General features: G+C 41.6%; 1 protein-coding gene across 1 annotated transcript in view; it reads right to left on the bottom strand.

Annotated features, from left to right (window-relative positions):
- The window catches only part of PTGER4 (prostaglandin E receptor 4), a 10749-nt gene extending 4904 nt beyond the window's left edge, over nt 1-5845 (bottom strand). Inside the window, exons 1-2 of the mRNA XM_057364711.1 lie at nt 5699-5845; nt 4674-5566 (exon numbers count right to left, since the gene is read on the bottom strand). Coding sequence (XP_057220694.1) covers nt 4674-5495 — 822 coding nt within the window. The 5' untranslated portion in view covers nt 5496-5566; nt 5699-5845. The remainder of the gene's footprint in view (nt 1-4673; nt 5567-5698) is intronic.
- Nucleotides 5846-19171: the final 13326 nt, after the last annotated feature.

The raw sequence follows: 19171 nt of genomic DNA, 5'->3' as shown, positions 1-19171 counted from the left end.
AACTCAGAGCTATAGTTACACGTCAGTGATTTAATAGTCGGATTGTTCTTTTGATAAGCAGCACGTGAAATTGAGGTACTTATTCCACTCCTTTCTACCTGGCAGACTTTATGAAAAGACAGAAATGTCTCCAAGCGTTCACTCTGGGGCTGAAAAGGATGTCTGAAAAGAACTAATSGTTCAGCACAGCTTGTTATACCTCTTCAGGCTTTATTTCCTCTTGACAGCTCTACAGCATGTGGAGGGTAAMGATTCGCAGAGTGGACTAGTCAGTGAAAACTCTGTACAGAAGTGTTTTTACTTCCCAGAAAAGTCCCATACAAAAGCTCCCCAGAATGTCATATACGTTCATCAGTTCAGACCTATTGCTGGGTTACATTTATCACAATAGGGTAAAAATTCATTCCTGTAGGAGTGTAAGTTCATCCTTTACTTACTGGTGAAACAACATTTAGCAACATATCACCTAAAAGAGATGTATCCTGTTTCAGCTACATGTCCTCTGCTGCAGGAGGTAACATGATAAAAGATATTGTCTGGCTTGTTCTAAGCAAGTGCCAGCTAAGTGGAATCCACTTCTAAATTAGTTATCTGATGCTTGAATTTGTGCAATTTGAAATCCTAATTAAAGGAGGAAGCAAACTAGAACAATTCAGATCTTTAAATAATARGTTTTGTATGTTAGCTTTGTAGCTGTAGAATCTAGACAACATATCTTAAAAGTCATGGCAGTTTATTTGCAATTAAGAAGTACATAGCTCTAAGGTATGCCAAGTTTACACTCAAGACAGGCATTTGTAGGATCAGAGTCCTTGTCCGGTTCGTGCTTTTCCTTTTTACTAACTACAGATCCAGGTCATGATTTCTAATCCTATGAAGCATTGTAAAGTGAATTTTATAGTTATAGTCACACTAGTMATTGTTTCCACAGCCTCTACCTGCCTTCAAAATCTGCCACATGCTGTTATGATAAATGTAAAAAACATATGGTAGTTAGCAGGAACAAGTTTTTCAGCTCCACAAGCAAATACCCTTTGCCCTTCAAGGTCTTACTGTCTGCTTGGTGACTACTTCACTGCCAAAAARTAATGTCTGGCACCTTGCAATTGACTGTGGACAGTCCCTGATATTAAAAAGCTGAAACCAGCCAAGCCAAAAGACAGACCAATTTTAGATCAATTAAAYATCAAGTTAGAAAATCTGATTATTTCATGCTATCAACAAGATGTGCACCCTGAAACATTACATTTTGGTTTTCATGTTACCATAATTTAACAGCAATGTCCAGTGGTCAGAATGAGAAAAAGATCCCACATGTAAAAACATTATGAGTATCTGACAGACTGCTGGAGTGAATTACAGACTTTGCGTAGTGTGTGCCTATTTACTCTTGAAACAGCTTGGTGTTTTTAGAAAGGTCAGGTAAAAAATTCTACTCTTGACAAAATCCCCCCTAGTATAACATTTTACACCATTCCATTCTAATATCTAAAAAATGTCAAAATATTTTAAGATGTGACATAACCCATGTGGAGTAGAGGCAAGAGTCAGGACTTAAGTTATGTATTTTTCTTACTTACTTTTTAAGCAATTGTTAGATTCATATCTTCACATCATTTTATGCACATTGAGAACACACCAGGTTATATAAAAAGGTTCCTTTCAAAAATTTTTTTCATTCATMTTTTTTGTCCTTGATATATTTGATCAACCTTCAATTCTGTCAAGTTCATTCAGCATTTTTCATAACCTCCCATTGTAGCACCACTTGTTACTTTCAAATATTGCTGATTTTATGAATAATTGCTAAAACTCCTAATAGCCCCACTTGTGAACTATGTGCAGAAGCATCTCATTAAAAACTGATGTTATCTGTGAGTCAGTTATTTCAGGGCTGTTTAATATTTCAATACTTGATTTTTTTTTATCAAACCATAATAAGAGGATCCTGTTGGATTGACCCCATCTGCTGTCTTATCATCTTGTGAAAGTGTTTGCTCTAAAATGTTAGAGGCTTATATATCTCTTTCAGAAGTCACTTTTCTTTGACTTATGTGGTGTTTTATTCAGCTGAAATCATCAGCAGGAAGTCAGCTCATCAAAACAAAACTTCAGTCACAAAGCACCCTCTGAGCCGGCTTTGTGTATCTGTACATGCTGGCACCACCACCTCACCACTTTTATGGTTCCTGATGACTGCCAGGCTGACCTGTTAGAGGTGAGAACTCCCTAAAACTCCTCCGAGTCATGAAAATAGAAATCTATATATTAGTAATCTACCTATTTCTGCTGGTGAMTCTTTCTATGGATTTATAGGACAAAGTGCCACTTCTCCGATCTTCCCCATTCCTAAGCCCAGTGTCCATGCATCCAGAGTGTAACACAGCAGCRTACATGGCACCTCATCGAGACACAAAGCAGCAAATGTGGCTGTGGCTTATTCCCGCAGAGGGAAGCAAAAGACTTTAAAAAGCAACTTAACAATGAAGAAATTTAACCACACTGGACACTGTGATGATGTGTATATATGTGGTTACTTGGTTTTGTTTTTTTTAGAGAAAGGTTCCTCTTATTTTTAGTCATCCATCTAAATGAAATCAGAGTCTCTGACGTCATTTTAGAGATAGAAAATACGTACTGCTTTAGCAGGTAAAAGCTAACTTACGTGAACATTCCCAAGGTAACACTGCCTTTGTATGAAGTGAAATCGAGGTCTGGGACAGCTATACAACTTTATCACCTGCACCTTCACATACTTCTGCTATATGCAAGTTTTTCACTAGCTGCTGTTTAAATAATAAACCTTTTGCCCCACCCAAGTTCATTAATTTTAACTCYTAACAATCCAGTTCCCTTTCTGATAATCCCTCCCCCTTGATTTTTCCTTTTTTTTTTCTTTTCTTTTTMTTTTGTAAAATGGTGCCTAGGTTCAAACGGATTTAAACTATTTCATTGTGCATTTCCCATTCAGACTTCTCAGGCTTCCACTCGCTGCTTTGTCACAGGATAAGGCTTGGCTTGTTTTCTGAAACTGCTGAAGTCCATCACATTATGACGCTGTACTTAATCCACAGAACCCRTTTTCTGCATTTACCAGCACATCTTTCGAAAAAGCAATATCKTTCTTTTGTGAAGTAGCTGTTTTGATACTACATTAATCAAATTAGGAACTGTCACCGCTAAGTACTGYGGGGGTTTTGGCCACCTGATGCATSCCGGTGCAGCAAGTCGGCTCAGCCCTGCTGTCCCCAGAGCTGGACTGCAGGACAGGCTGGCACAGCTCCTCTAGGACATGTGCTCCTCCCGGGGACACCCGTGTGCAGCTCCGACAGCACCTCCCGACCTCTGTCAGGTGTCAGGCACTGAACACACAGCACCAGGCTCGGTCACGCCGCGACACGGCACAGGTGACACCGCTGAAGGATGGCAGATGGCCCTTGGTAGCGGCCGGGACCCTGGTGCTCCAGCACAGCCACACTTGAGTAGCTTCTGTTCGTGTCAGTAATGCCCTGCCCGTGTGGTTACAGCTCCTCTGAGCAGGGGGACACACTTGCTGACAGCCGAGTCCTGTTCACATGCGCTTCTCTAAACTTCCCTAGACTGACATACACTTGTTGAATCTCCAGCTGGCCAGCTCTATTTGACATATTACACCAACTCTCTCTACCCTATGACAATCAACCTCCTTAAAAAGTCCTTCTAMAGACACCTTCTGTCTGACAGCCACTGCTTGAGTCCCTGCACTGTGTTTTGGAAGGTGGCAAATAAGGCAASCCAACTATTTGTTTAATTTCTCTGAGCCAGAGTAGGGCAGGATTTAGACAAGCTTTATTATGGTGGGTGGCAGGAAAGAACTGAGCCTGTAGATGGGGGATTTGGGTTTTTCTGTCTTTCCTGAAGGTGGAGGAATCGAAAAAAGTGGATCCTGTGTTAATGACACTAACTGTATCAGCCTTTAAAAAAAATTAGCAAACAGTTAGTGGCATTGTTTGACATTTTGGTATGGTCACAAGGTTTATGTGGGCCAGAAATCCCCAATGCTCTTGTCACTGAGCAATAYACCAACAGGTGGTTCCACTGAGTTCACTCCTCCCACTGTGCGGGGAACTCCTGGAAGATGTCTGTGTGGGATTTACTCCAGCGATGGYGCATGAATCCCTGAGGAGTGGAAAATCAGCTTAGGTTTGGTTGTGAAACACTCTGCATGTCGCTGGTGCCAAGCAAACACAACCCTGTCCCGCTTTTGCACCTCAAGGACTGTTGCACCCTTCAGAAACAGCAGGCACATTTTAAAAACACATTAAACAGCTACAAATGCAGGCCAGACCCAAACCTCACTCATCACAAATTAATTTTGCAGGTGAACTTTAAAGTGCCTTTAGCTCTCAGTAAGGTTTTTGCTCTGTGGATTCTAATTGAACAGTGGAACAATTATTTAGAATTTTTGGTGCTCTATTTTAACCAAGCAAAGGAGTTCAGAACTTGGGATAAGCATGTTTCTTTTTGTGTAAAAATAAATCTGCTCAACTTTCTCTTGCCATACATGTACCAGGTATTGGTGCCACAAATAAGCACTTATTCCAACAGGAATCTGTTCAACACASAGAGAGGAGGAGGAGAAAAGGCTTTGCAGTGAGGGTGATGGAACAGAAGGGCTGCATGATGTTACTCACCACCAGAGGAATGGAGCAGATGACCACCACCAGGGAAGTGGCAATGAGCAGAATAACCATCTGGATTTCTGCTCCGGCCATCCGACGGAAGCTCCGGCGTCTGCGAAAGTCAGATAAACGGCTGGAGGTGGTGTCTGTCCCCAAGGACGTGCGTCGCATGAACTGGCGGTGCATGCGAATGAGGGCCACACACACCAGGATGTTGCAGATCACAGTCACCAGGATCAGGAAGGAGCTGAAGCCCGCGTACATGTAGGAATAGGCTGCATGGGTGGAGATGTTTGTTCGCCAGTCTATGAAACACCAGGTTCTAGGGTACTGCAAGGTAGATCTGCCGAGCCCCATGCTGGGGAGGGCACAGAACAGCACRTTGGAAGCGTAGATGGCAAAGAGCGTGAGCCCTGCCAGCTTCTTGTCTACGTAATGGTTGTAGAAATAGGCATGGTTGATGGCCAGGTACCTCTCTATAGACATGGCACAGATAATGCTGAGTCCAGAGAGCCCGAAGAAGAGGAGGATGAAGGAGCTGTACTCACACAGTGCAGCTCCTCCTGGCCATTGGTTCTGCAGGTAAGTGGCAATTGTGACCGGACTCACCAGGCAGGTCCCCAAGAGATCTGTGACTGCCAGTCCACAGACCAGCGTGTAGAAAGTGGTTTCCTTCTGCTCCTTTCTGGACTTGCAGAGCACCACGATAGCTATGAGGTTGCCCACCACGCCGAAGATGAACATGACAGTGGGGATGGTAGGGGGCTTTCCGCCTTCGGCCCCGCTGGCGGTCCCGTTGGCGGAGCCGTTCGCGGTGGTGGGGTCGAATGACATGGTGCCCACGCTGCAGCTGGCGAGTTGAGAGACGGCACGATCGAGTCCGAAAAGGAAAGGGAGGGAGAGGGCTGTACAGTGCGAAAGTAAAAATTCTAATGAGCGAGAAGTTATTGGGAAAAAAAAAAAAAAAGAAAAAGAAAAAAAAGTGGTGTGTTTCAGTTAAAGAAAGGAAAAAAAAAAGTCCTAAGAAGGGGCCGAACCGGGGTGCCGTCCGTCAGCCACCGACCGCAGCCGGGGGAGCCGGGGCTGCCTCTTCCTGCCGCAGAGCTCCGCGCCCAGCCCGGAGGGGGMTCGGGGCGGCCCGAGCCGAGMGGAGCCGAGCGGAGCCGCCTCACCGCCTCTCGCACCGACGCCGGGGAGGGCTCAGCACGGCGCTRGAGCGGCGGCTCCAGGTGCCCCCGGGGCGGCGTGAGAAGGTGCTGGAGCGCGGTGGCCGCGGCCCATGCCCTGCCGCCGGCCGGCGGAGCGGAGCGGATCGGAGCAGAGCAGAGCAGAGCTGCGGTGCGGGCCGTGCGGGGCGCGGGCGCCGTCTCAGTCCCCGCCGCGCTCCCGCCGAGTTTCGCCGCGGAGGGCGGGGGCGGCCCGGGCCCGCTCCGCTCTGCTCCCCGCCCTCTCGCCCCATTGGCCGCGCCGGGCAGGGCAGGGCAGGGCAGGTTGAGCGGGGCGGGGGCGGGCGGGGGCCGGGGGTGGCGGGGGCACCTGTGCGGGCGGGACGGCCCCTCCGAGCCCCGTGTGCCCTTCGGGTGTGCGCTCCCCCTCCGAGCCCCGTGTGCCCTTCGCGTGTGCGCTCCCCCTCCGAGCCCCGTGTGCCCTTCGCGTGTGTGCTCGCCCCGAAACGGGCTTGTCGCTGTCCGGCCCGCCGTGCTCCAGCGTGGGACCGGGGGTGTCCCGCACTCGGGGCGCCGCGCCCAGCCCGTGTCACCCCGCTCACGGCACAGATGGCTCGGGTGAGACGGGCTGACAGAGCACAGGACGGCCGGCAGCCGATGCTGCCATCAGGGCGGYGTGACCGGGCTGTCCCGCTGCCAGAGGGAAGATCTGTTGTACTGCCTGTTTCTGGCCTCTGCTGCTGTGGGTACCGAGCACAGGAAGGGTGTGTGTACGTTCAAGGGATGCATTTGTACGTTTGTTCCAAGAGCCTGTTCGGTCTTGACTGTGAGACGATCACATGTGAATTGGAAACAGGGTTACACTTGTTGCCAAAGCCCTGCGACTGTAGATCGTTCTTATCTGCGCTGATGGGAGGACAGCAGTCGGTTTATGCAGTCGATTTATGCAGTGCCTCTGCGCAGCTTTCACCCAAGCGGTGATGGTGATGGTGGAGTCCCTAGTCCAGAAGTGTCCACACAAAACCTATGACCACAAGTATGTCCATGGGTGTCTCTGTGCTAGTGACCTATGCTATCTCCTCTGGCTCAGAACTGAAACCTCACGATGTCATTCTGGATTTCACACCGATATCCTACTGGTCTATTGCCCTTTCTTGTACGCTTGGTGACATTAGTTACTACAAAGAACACAAAACCTCTGTCCCAAAGCATAACGTTTATATACTTACAAGAACTTCTTCTCTGACATAAAGGCAAATGTATCACAAACTCTGTTATTTGTCAGTCTTATTATCCTCCTCCCTTTTTGTTTTAAGCCTGTGAAAATGATGCCTGTGGACTCTCTAWTGGTAAAGTAATGATAACATCATGATATACTGATGACAAAAGTACTGACAAAACAAAATGTATGAGGACAAGTTTGTACTGTGGGAAAGAGAACAAAGAGTTTCTGTTTTCAAAACTATGGGCAGACATGAAGAAAAAACCCTGCGTTTTATTTATCAGCTTTTTAATRTTATTGAACTGATTTGAAAATTAAAATGCAGTTTTAGAAAAAAACCCTTGATTTTAATGTAACATGTGGAGAAAAATAAACTATAGCAGTGGTGATGATCTGGTCTGCTCAGAGAAAACAAGCAGCAATTTTCCTTAAATTTTGCTGGTATTGGGGGCTCTTTATTTTTAACAAAATTAGAAAGTCGTTCTGTTACAAGCACAGAAGTACACTTGGGAGTAGAGTTTGGTCTGTTATATTTGCATAATTATCAGAAGCAAATTAGAAGCACTTTAAAATAATTTCCAAAGTCAGTGCAGCACAAAGGTTGTTTTTCCTTATCTTTTAAGCAGTTTTCTGGCAGTTGCAGGAAAGCTGACCCAGGTGCAGAGCAAGCTCCAAACCCAGGAGGTGTAATTGCACACACTTTCTCGACAGTCCTTCTTTCCAGCACTGAAACTTTGGAGTTCTGGCATTAGAGRTCATTAGATGGGATTGACTTAACACAGGTACAGAGGTATTTACCAGTGCGGAAAAAGAATTGCCTTGCTTCCCTGCAGCAGTGYAAAGGTTTTTGATGACTAAAGGCAGAGGAAATGGTTACTGTTTCTTTGTCACTGCCTTTTTTTCACTTCTTTTCTTATCTGCGCATCCTGTCTCATGAAGTATTTTACCCAACTCATGACAGACTGCGTCTTAAGAAGGTTCAGTCTRTGGCAGAAAGTGCCCAGACCCTTCTGTGGGTGTGTAGACAGAGTGTGTGAAAGAGTGAATGCTATCTTTTGTTCTTTAAGGTCTATCTGATCACGGATACACCTGAAGAACTAATTGAAAAGTGCAGGAAAGTCAGGAAAATCCATGAAGAAACAATATATTAAAAAAAAAAAACCAAAAACCCCAAAAAAACTATACTAAAAAAAGTAGTTTTGAGTGAAAGGAGAGTGAGACCAGTTTTGKGAAACTGTGTTAGTTCTTTAATCAGAGAATAGGATAGAAATCAGTCACAGTTGTGAGATGGGTTTCATGTGAGCTTACTGTGTCTACCCATTGTCTAGCTCTTAGAGTATCTAGAAAAATACAGTAACTTTTGGGAGTTTCCCACTGAACTACTGGTTTTGATAAATAGATCTCCTAGCCAAGATGAAAAGCATAGTCACATGAAATCCTTAGTTTTCAGAGCAAAGCTGATGCTCAAAGTGGAACTGAAAAAATGAAGAAATTCCACTTGTAACACGAGTTGTCATCCTCTCATAGCAGAAATGTCACACACTGTAACATTGAGTAACCACCAAAGAACTTCTGTTTGTGAGGAAGCCACTTAGATGAGAAATCAAAATACCACAAATTAAAAATAAAAGGCTTGAAGTGGTTATCATGTATGGAAAAAACCCGCATTTAATTAAAAAGTTCTATATTAGAAAATGACAGTCAAAATAGTTAGGATTTACTCTTATTTGCCTCAGASTAAATTTTTTTCTGATTATAATGCTACAATTTTTAGAGGGCTAATTGTGACACACAGGAGTCAACTACTATAGCTTTATCAGCTGAGAGGTATAACTAGCTGTGGTCATATTTCTGGCTTGATGAAAGATTTTAATTAAAATATTTTACTTTTTTTTTCTTTTGTTCTTCCATGGCRTATTTATTCAGCCTGTCTCAGCTACCATGTGATATCTTATCTCCCCTTTATATCTCTTTTAGTTGATTGATGGTTCCAAAACCTTACCTGGATTGCTCAGGGGCAGCTGGAACACAGCCAAATAAACTATGCAGAGGCCTTTCTGCTGCTTGTAACCGTGATTTTAACACCACAATATCCATGGAGACATTTGAATTGATGGRTGTTTTCTGGCAGTGTTTCTATGAGCTCCACTTCCAGAGGAGTGATGTCTTCAGCAGGCAGTAGAGGTGTGTATACAGCCAATTTCRGAAACTTTGGACAGCTCTTAGCATGCTGCAGGTCTGAAAAACATTTTGCATGTTAAACTCCCATTACATACTTGGAGTAACATTCTTGACTTACTCAAGAGTTGGTCAGCCTTTCTCCTTTTGTGGAAAATTTGGCTGTGGGAAAACTTTGTTGTTGCTTTTTTGCTTAATTTCTGTTGTAATACTTTTGACACATAAAGTTTTTCAGGAAAAAAGTCCAACTGTTGGAGTAAACTCTGTCTGTATGCCAAAATAAAATCATTATTAATAGACAATAGAGATAGACTGAACCAAATGTTACATAACACACTTTCTTTAATTAATCATTAGAAAAGAAAAAATATGCAAAGAGTAAGATAAAAAAACCTGTTTCTAAGTAGTTGGGGAGTTCTAGAACTCTGTAAGGTTACTTGAACAGAAGTTGTCAAAAGTAGATAGAAATTTTATATTTTAGTGCATAGAATCTTTTCCTGCCCTCATACTTTTGTATKAATTCATCACAGATGGTAACAGTTTTTATTTTTTGYAATTTTTTAAAATTCTAGTTATTACTAATATTATCAGCATTATTTCTAGCGCTTCTGACACATTTCCTTTGTTCTTGATAAAACATCTTGATGAATGGGGGTTTTCCCAGGGTGGGGTAATTTTTTGTGGAGGGAGAGCAGTCCTGTCCCATTGCCACTGCTCTTGTTGCTGCTTTTCTGGGAGGGGCTGTAAACTGTCACAGCCAGGGGACCCGGTGGTGCAGGGCACCTCTTCCCTCTCCTAGGACATCACCCTGCCAAAAAACACATCTCTATCATTTACTCCACAGTCATGTGTTCCATATTAGTCAATCATGCTGCTGAAGTTTGGGGKTTTTCTGACTCTTTAAACGATGCTGTTAATCTTTGCAGTACACTSGGTTTTTCCTCTGCAATAGCATTTGTCACTACAGCAGTACACTGCTCTGTTTTAGCAGTTATGAAGTCTGCATTAGTTGTTAAAATACTTAAAATACTTCTATTGATTTTTCCAGTCTGTTTCTTTGGAGCAGTGCAAGTTAAAATAGCTTATCCTTCAACTGTTGCATGTTGTGTTTTYATTTATTTAAAAATAAATAAAAAAAGAATTTAATTTTTTTAAGTTTGGCAGTATTTAATTGCCTTTCAGCAGCCAATAAATGAAATGAAATGGGGAGTTCATAGCAAAGCATTGATAAATATCTGTCAATATATATTTTTTAATTTTTTTTTTTTATTTTTAGCTTTTAAAATAATTTAGAGTGTTTTCAGGCATTACCTGATGCATTACAAGTGACCAGGTAAGCCAGACCCTCTGCAGAAAGAAATATTGTGAGTTAAACTCCTCCTGGGCACGAACTGTTACCTTCACTGAAGTAAACTAGTATTTTACAATATATGCTGGGTTAGTCGTTCAGGGGCCTTAGATTGTCCCTGGTTAATATTAGTAATTTGATTTTTTTTGTGTTTTTTAACCTTTCTGTGGCTGATGTTGTGTGGTGTTTCCCTTTGTTGTGAGGAGGTGCAGTAATTCTGCTGTGGAAGCAGAAACAGCCCAGCACCGCGCAGGAAGCAGCTCTGTGACAGCTCCTGYTCCAGTCGAGCTGTTCTGCACATTTTCCACGGGACATCATAAGACTGAAGACCCTTTCCAAGGATCCTGGCTGTAATTCTGTGGCAGTATCTGCGTGCCAGRAATTTCAACAAAGTGGCAGGCTTTCTCATGGCTGTTATTTTGGGTTTTTTTTTTTGCGGTGATGTGACAGCGGTCAGGGTGTGACATACACCCATATTCTGTGGATTTGAAGAAAGAACCRGAGCTGTGCTTTTCTGTTTGAAAGTTGAAACTTTTATCAAATATTAAAAGCTGTGTACCAAAGCTTTCACCTGTGATGAAAGCAGTGGACCTGTGATTTTTGCAGCTGGTTTAACAGCCATGGATGTGGCTTAACTCATGATATGGTTTTGTAGCATTCCTTTCTCTGTTGTCATACTTGGCTTCGTTTTTGTCCAACACCTCCATKTAAAATAAACTGAAGTTTCTCTGGAAAATATACTGCCTATCTACAAGTTGTGTTTTCTTTCTATCCTGGTGAAGTAGTCCAAGAAGATGGTCAGTAATTTTGAGGTGAAATTAATTTTTTTCCATGAAGGAACCTGGACCATTTTGGAAATAGGGCAGAATCCTTTATAGAACATTCTGAGTCTCTGTGCTACCTCTGCAGCATGAGGGCTGGCTTGGGCAAGTGATTTGAGGATAGATGTGAGTTACAATGCACTGGAAGTTTAATAGAAGTTTCTACTTGTACTGTCCTGCCCACTGAAGGGCTGGACTTGAAAGTGATTCCAGCTGTCAGGATGGACTGACAACTAGTAGTGAAGCACAGTGGCTCTTTTGTTACCTGGTGGAAGAATTATCTGAATAAATGCAAAGGCTGGGCTCTTTGGGAAAGATTTATTTATTTATTTATTTATTTTTATAAATGCTTTCTATTGCAATTATTCAGAAAGGATTTGTACAGTATGTAACAACTGTATGTGATCAACTCTTGGGTGGGGTGAATTATGTGAACATTAAATATATGATTCTGAAAGATTCCAGGACCAAGAAAAAGAATAKAAACCAACAAGTTACTGGATATTATCTGCTAATCAGGAGTTCTTAGAAAAAAAAAAAGGTAATTTTGTGGGAATGATTCATATATTAGGTGAGTCACTGGCTGCAAAATCACTGGAATAAGCTCCAGCTTTGGTAAGTCTGCGACAAATGATGAACTGTATTTGCAGTGGAATGCTTTAGAGAAGGTCCGCAAGAAGTTTTCAAGGAAATGTTTTCTTGCCTGTAAGTTCTCTGTTACTCCAGCAGAGGGTAGTTTATCCTCTAGGAAGCTAGGTGTGTTGACGGAATGACTGGGAAAGGTAACTTAATGATTCCCATTTCCTCTTGYTTTAGATAGGGCAATAAAAATTAACTTCAACAGACTGACCTCATCAGATTAACAAATATAAAGCATACAGTTAGGCTACAGTATGTTCTTAGGCTGGGAAGGAAAAGTCAGCCAAATTCAACAATAATCCCATTTCTGCCCTGCTACCAAGGGCTTCATTTGCCCTTCAGGAATTCCTGCTCTTTGCTTGTGCTGAGAGCAGTCACATTATCGGTGTGAGAGCTACTTCACTTTTGTTTGTCAGCTAGTAATGCAGATACAACATTAAACATTTTTTTTATTTCGAATACGTAAAATCACTCTAGCTGAAGAGTATTTGGCTTGYTTACAGCTGCTTAAAAGCCCTTTTTGCTGCCACTGTTCCCACTGCTGCAGCAGCTGATTTTAAGGAGAATATTTGTTTGCAGGTTGTCGAGGTAGCACCCGCCTGCAGCTGCTCTCTGGCTGTGGGTGTTCACTAGGGGGGACGGTTTCTTTGGTTTCCTTTCTATGGTTTACTCTTTTGTGATATTTTATTTCAAATCAGTCCTGCAATAAGCTTCTGTGGCTGTCAGTCCTGAGGTGCAGCAGAAACTCTTCAACATGAGACTGTGAACAACTCTTCAACATGAGAACTTCAACAACTCTTCAACGTGAGTGAGGGCAGCGATGACTATTTGAAAGGGCAGCAGGGGAGGGTGAGGATGCACAGTTGTGCTGCTGCCACATTTCAATTAAGCCCTATTACTAGAATTTGTTTCCATGCAAAGCAACGTTTCAGCTCCTCATGGATATTGGCCTTTTTGCCTGATTTCTAGAAAGAATGTATACTCATGGAAGCATGGGCAGCTTGATCTTCATGTTATTATCACTTGGAGCTTTCCCTGTGCTGCACAAAACTTCTATTTTTTCTTTTTTTTTTTTTTCCCTTGGTAACGTTTGAGTCAGATAGGCCTGTAATTCAAATCTAGCTGCATCACTCTGTATTACAGACTTCTCCCCTTTTCTAGTTTTGAGTTTGCTTTCAGAAGTGACACATTATTGTTTTCTATTTATARTTTTCTATTTTTTGGGTAAAAAAGCCCTGACTACATCAGGGATGAATAATGTGTCTAAATTCTTTATTTTGTAACAATAAAGATATTACCATTTAACTTGATTCCATTTCTTACACCAATATTCTACACGATCAAAGGAATATAGAAAAAAGCTTTTGCATGGACCAGTGCAAGACATATGTCATGCTCTCTACCAATTGTACAAGAAGCTTTGGTAATTAATCTCTTAATGCAGGCACTTTGGTAAGCCATTTTACTAACATGGGATGATTCCAGACCTGAATACCAATCCAAGATCACTTTTGTCTAAAACCAGACAGGCAAAAGGTGAAGGAGAAACCCAGGACAGCCTTTCCAAAGTCATACGAAGGGTTAGTGCCAGATTTGCTACTTGCTAGTCCCTCGCAATCTCGTGGACTCTGTTGCCTTTCAAAGTGGAAATAACTTTGGAGGAGACAGACCATTTATAGTTGATTTAAAGTATTTGGTTTGCACTTTATGTTGTTTCACTGGTAAGCAGYTTACAGAGGGCTAATGCTTGGTTAATTGAGACTGTAAGCTTGTCACACAGATGAGGAATGTCTGTGTTAGCAATTAATATATTTTAAATAGGCATAAGTAAACTTTGAGCTACTGCACTCCRTAACAACAGTACACCATTTATTAAAGATATGCATTAGCTTAGTAATATTTTTGAGATGTTTGTAAGTGAATATTCATATGTACTTCTTAAAATGATATATCTTATCCATTATTCTGGAATCTGACTGTGGTGGAGTTACAGACTGGAACAAAAATGAACTCCATTTTCTTTAGAAATGTAGATAGATAATAGTTTTAAATAACATACACATTGAATTCCTGATGCTGTTTTCTTCACCAGCTGGAAAGCCTCTCACTGTCGGAAAGGCATTCAGTGTGTTTGACTTTAAGGGTGGGGGAATGTTTGTGTAATTATAAATGTTAGACTTGCAAATACGCCTTTTGATTGCAACAGCCTGAACTTCCACATGTCAACAGGAATTTTAACTTCACAAGATAAACCTTGGTTTATGTACCTTGGCACCTCGCTCTTTTCTATATAATTTCAGTGTGTATGTCGCTGGGTTGTAGCTGAATTTTACATGTGTGCACATGAGACATTTGAATAATGTGARTACTCTTGACTGAACGTTGGGTTGCCACAGCTACTGTGTGCAGCTGTAACAGTTTTGGTATTGCGATGAAAGCTGAAATCTCAGTGCCTATGAGTAATTACCTGAGATCTTACRGGCCTGTGATATCTTGTGCAGGGCTGCTGAGCCTGGTGCTAATTCTAGAGAGGCTGTTGGTTGCTGAGCTCTGAACATTTTCGAGGAACTCTATGTGATTCCTTCCTAGAAACATAGCATGAAAACTTCAGTGCTTTACAGTGTCTCCACAGCTGTTCACGGGTGGGTTATTTTTAACCCACCTGTGGGTACTATTTTTCCTTCTTTCAGCTGAAAGAATTATTTAAGAACCTGATTATGGTTCAGAAAGCAGAGTGGCTGCAGTTTCCATCTGGTCTGAGAAGGAAGAAAGAGAGAAGATTGAAGCTGCAACCATGTCATATGAAGCACTGCACTTTAGGACTGCTTGCTTTGGTATGGTAAATGAAATATCTGTGTGCTTCCCATCCTTTTGTAGATAAACAGACTTTCACATGCATGACATGTGTGGTCAAATCCTGGGAATGATCTCAGAAAAATGAAAACACAAGACTTCTTAAATTGTTTAACAAGTATTTCTGTGGTATGAGACCCCCTGAGACATGCTGACAAGAAAGGAAAAAGAAAACAATGCAGAGGAACACTAGGATGATAAGGGCCTATGGAGATCTCAGAGATTCATGCCATCTCTTTTGTAATTTCTTCCTGCATGTATATCTGTGATATGCATGCTGCAGGAATGCCTCAGCCTCACCCAGCTGGGCAGATGCAAATGTAGCAGTGCTGTGGGACACCCTCTCTGACAGGGCGCATCCCGCAGGAATGTGTGTGATGCATCAGTTCAGGGACATGGATGCCATGTGGACAGCATTCCTGCATAATGTCCTGATGCATATTAATTAGACAAGCAAGATAGTCATGTGATGTAAATCAGATCCTTTCTTGGAAATGTACTGATTCATACCACAAGTCAGAATCTAACCCACTATAATGCCCAGTATGTCAGAAATGACTGCCTGCTTTAGAAACAATCTAAACTATTTTTTATATGTTCAGGGAGAGAGAATGTTTTATTTTGGTGATTAATGGTTAATCATGTTAATTTTATGAGCATGATGAGAGAAGGAATATTATCTTTAAAGACTGTGGAAAGATGGTAGCTTTCAAGAGTGCTGGTGTGGCATACAAATTGTAGGAGGTGTGGTGATAAAACTGTAAATATTGGAAGAGCGGAACACAATGGGARCATGTAGAGAGGCAGATCTGGGGAAGGCTTGTTTTGTAGGTGCTCTTCTTTTATTTGGCACTTCATTATTTGTATCTCCTAAAGGTTGTCTCCACTCTATTTCCTCATGGTTTCTGCTGGATTACAGTGAATACTCTCAGTCTGGGATGCTCACTCTGCTGTCTTGTGTACACCCAGAATTGTGCTGACCCCAACTGATCACGGTGTTTCCCCACTCTGGCACTGACACTGTGCTTCTACATCCCTTCTCTGAGCTGCTGGGCACTACACTCACAAAGAAAAGCACAAAAAGTTGGTGCAGCTTTGCTGTACTTTGCTGTACCTAGGTGCTCAGTGTTTGTGAATTCACACCGTTAAGGTTAGATTATTAGGAAGCCTATATGAAAAGGTAAGTTACACAGCAAATCCCAACAAGCTGAATGGAGAGTTGCTTGGGAGGGATCTTGAAAAGGGGGAGTGCCTGAAGCAGTGCCATTTTCTGAGACCAGTCTCCTTCAAGGCAGGCTCCCTTCCCTGCGATTAACCATATGGCCTTTTTTGTTCAAAACTCTTTSTGTTCTGCAGCTTGTCTGCCACTCCCAACGTGTGCTATGCACTACCTCAGCAGTTAAAAGGCAGCAGGCTTGCATTCAGTGCCTTCCTCTGCCTGAGGGAGCTCTAATCAGCATCTCCTATCTTCCAGGAAAGTATCCTGGCTATAAAATACTGAGGTGGGATGGTTGCAGTGTCTCCTCTTGAAGGTGTTTTGCTGTGCSTGGAATAATTAAATATTAATTGGGAGTGCGAAAGAAGATCTGTTTACAGATTAGGTCACACATCTGGGAGTAGGGAGACATGAGTTTTAAGCCCTAGCTCCAGGGAGTGTTTGTCATTAGCCCTGCACTCTGTCTTCAGCYGGGTTTTCTGAGGATGCCCTTGATTAGAATGCCACGGTTAAAGACGCAGCAGAATGTGGAACTATCCACAGATATGAACAGAAGTGAAACTGATTAAAATTAAAATAGTACCAGAGATGTCAGCTATCTTGAGCAATAGCAGCTGAGTGTGCTGATATGCAGGTTTAACCAACAGAGATGATGCTGAGTATCTAATTTTGGAACCTAAGCATCAGATTAAGCATCCAAATCTTACCTCTAGTATAATTACACCTCTCTAACCATAAATGTCAATGCATGCTAAAAATGTGAGGCATTTTTACAGTCCCGAGCTACCTCTTGTGCTGCTGTCATTGCTTTGCTCCTCTTTGTGTTGTATTCATCTCTCAAACCTGCTCCTCGTGTCTCTTGTTTTCACAGCTTTCCATTTCCATGTATGATTCCATTTACTCTATCAAGAATTCCTCAGCTCCTTTTTGCTAGATTCCATGTCTAAAATTACTTCTTCAAATGCACYATGCCATGCATCAAAGCTGATGCTCTTACCAGTGGTTTCTGCAGGTTGTTTTTAGCTTTCATCACTTCCTCACTGGGGTGCTTTTGGTATCAAATTAACCAGCTTGACTAATGTATGGCAATGACGGCAATGCTCACCCTTTTTTTCTTACAGGAACTAATCAATGTATTTTATCTGAATTACTATCCTAGTTTTTGATGATTATTTTATTGGATAGTCATTGGTAATCACCTTTTGAGAGATAAATGACTCATCCAGTATATGATGAGAATCTATAAAGATATAAATAGTAGAAATTGTGTGTCCTAATAACATTTTTATCAGTGATTTAGTCTCTTCCAGTGTTTGGGAACTATGCCGTTTATAGGACTTTGTCCTATTTCTTCAATAAGTATGACCATCAAGAAGATAAGGCTACTTTTTGTCCCAGTTTCATTACTGCTTCAGAAGAAACTGGGATGCCAATTATATTTTCAAGATGTAATCTGAAGTGCTTTTAGTTGCCAAGTGCTAAGCATAGAATGTGCCTTCAGTCTGAAGTTGCTGTGGGTATTAAAGACAGCCACAAAACTTGCAGTTCATGGCAAACTGTATTTTTTTTAGCAGAACCCAGTCAAGACAGCTAAATTCATTGTGGTGCTTTGCTGTCACCATCACAAGGCTTTGCTAAAACCAAGTGTGCTTGTAAGACTTTTCCAGCTGCTAAAAGAGTCCCACACAACAGAATATTACAGAAATTTCTGTAATAAAGTATATGATGCCTGTAAACTCTACTGTCTTGAAACTGTTTATATAAAAGAGGATGTTGTGGACATCAATTTTTGGAGCAGCTCCTGTTCAGGAAGTTTAAATGCCAGAGGCAGTTGTAGTGAACATTTTGAAAAATCTGAGTATTTTGAAAAARTGTGTCTGTTCTTGTAGGACTTTACTGGAAGTTCTAAGAATTGTGTTTTGTCTGGGGATGAAAASGGAATGTGTGAGAGCAATACCTAAACTTTTACAAACTAAAAAACCTGGTGTCAAGAGCTTCTTAATRGAAACCAGAAATCTGTTTAGATGTCTGAAATATCTAACAGGGTGGCAGATTAATGAGTATTTTAGTGATACAGAGGACTGCAGTATCCACTTTAGTAGACCAGAATGAACTTTTAAAAATACAATTTGTTTTATCTGAAGGACACATAGATATTAGTATCATTCCATTTTAAAGAAAATGAATYATCATGACATTTTGAGAGCGCCAGCAGAGGTAGTTTTGACTAAATGCTTATCCACTGACTAAAAAGAATAATTAAGCCCCAGCATTAAGTATCTATGTCTTTTATCAGTGGAGAGACAGAGTAAGAAGTACTTATTCTTTTAATAGTTTTATTAAATGTTTGTCTGCGTTAAGCCAACAACAGTAAGTGCAATGTATGGTTTTCATTCAGACTGATGAACTCAGCTACTGCACTCAAGGTGTTTAGTGTTGCAATGATTTCTGGCATCATAATTCAAATCTGAATTAATTGCTTCTACACTTTTTTTATTCTCCATCTCCCAAATCATTTAGTATTGATGATAAAACCTGATTGTCCTTGTGAACCTACCAATAAAGCAGTTATGATGCCAGTCTTAGGGGAAAAAAGATACGCTTGGAATTACCCAATTGCTAATTTCTTTCTTATTTCCCCGTAACAGGGAAGTAGCRAAAAGAGCTTCTGATATCCAGCCAAGAAAGTTGCATCATAAAAGTTTTAAAATGGCAAATTAAATTCCATTAATTGTGACCTGTTTCTATGAAACTGTAGTGATGTACATAAGTCAAAATAGATTGAAATCATGCTGTGCTGTTCCTGGCTTGTGCTTTCAGGATATTTAYGTTGTCAGAGCATTTGCTAACTGGTTGAACTGAAGCTATGTTGAAAATGCTATCAACCATTGTCATGATGAGATGCACAGATGGAATAAAAGTTCCATCATTTTTTGTCAGCTGTTTTTCACTCACATTTTTGTTCTTTTTTTTTTTTTTTTTTTTCATACAACTCTTTGTGTCTTTTTGCATTTTTGTCTTCACATCTGTTTTTTTTTCAAGCAGACTCATTTGATTTGAACTTTCT

Source organism: Malurus melanocephalus, unplaced genomic scaffold (genome assembly GCF_030028575.1).
Source record: "Malurus melanocephalus ecotype Western Australia unplaced genomic scaffold, MMel_1.1 scaffold_41, whole genome shotgun sequence".
NCBI classification, from domain to species: Eukaryota; Metazoa; Chordata; class Aves; order Passeriformes; family Maluridae; genus Malurus; species Malurus melanocephalus.
Note: the sequence above shows the minus strand (reverse complement) of the source record. Positions and strands in the feature narration are given on the sequence as shown.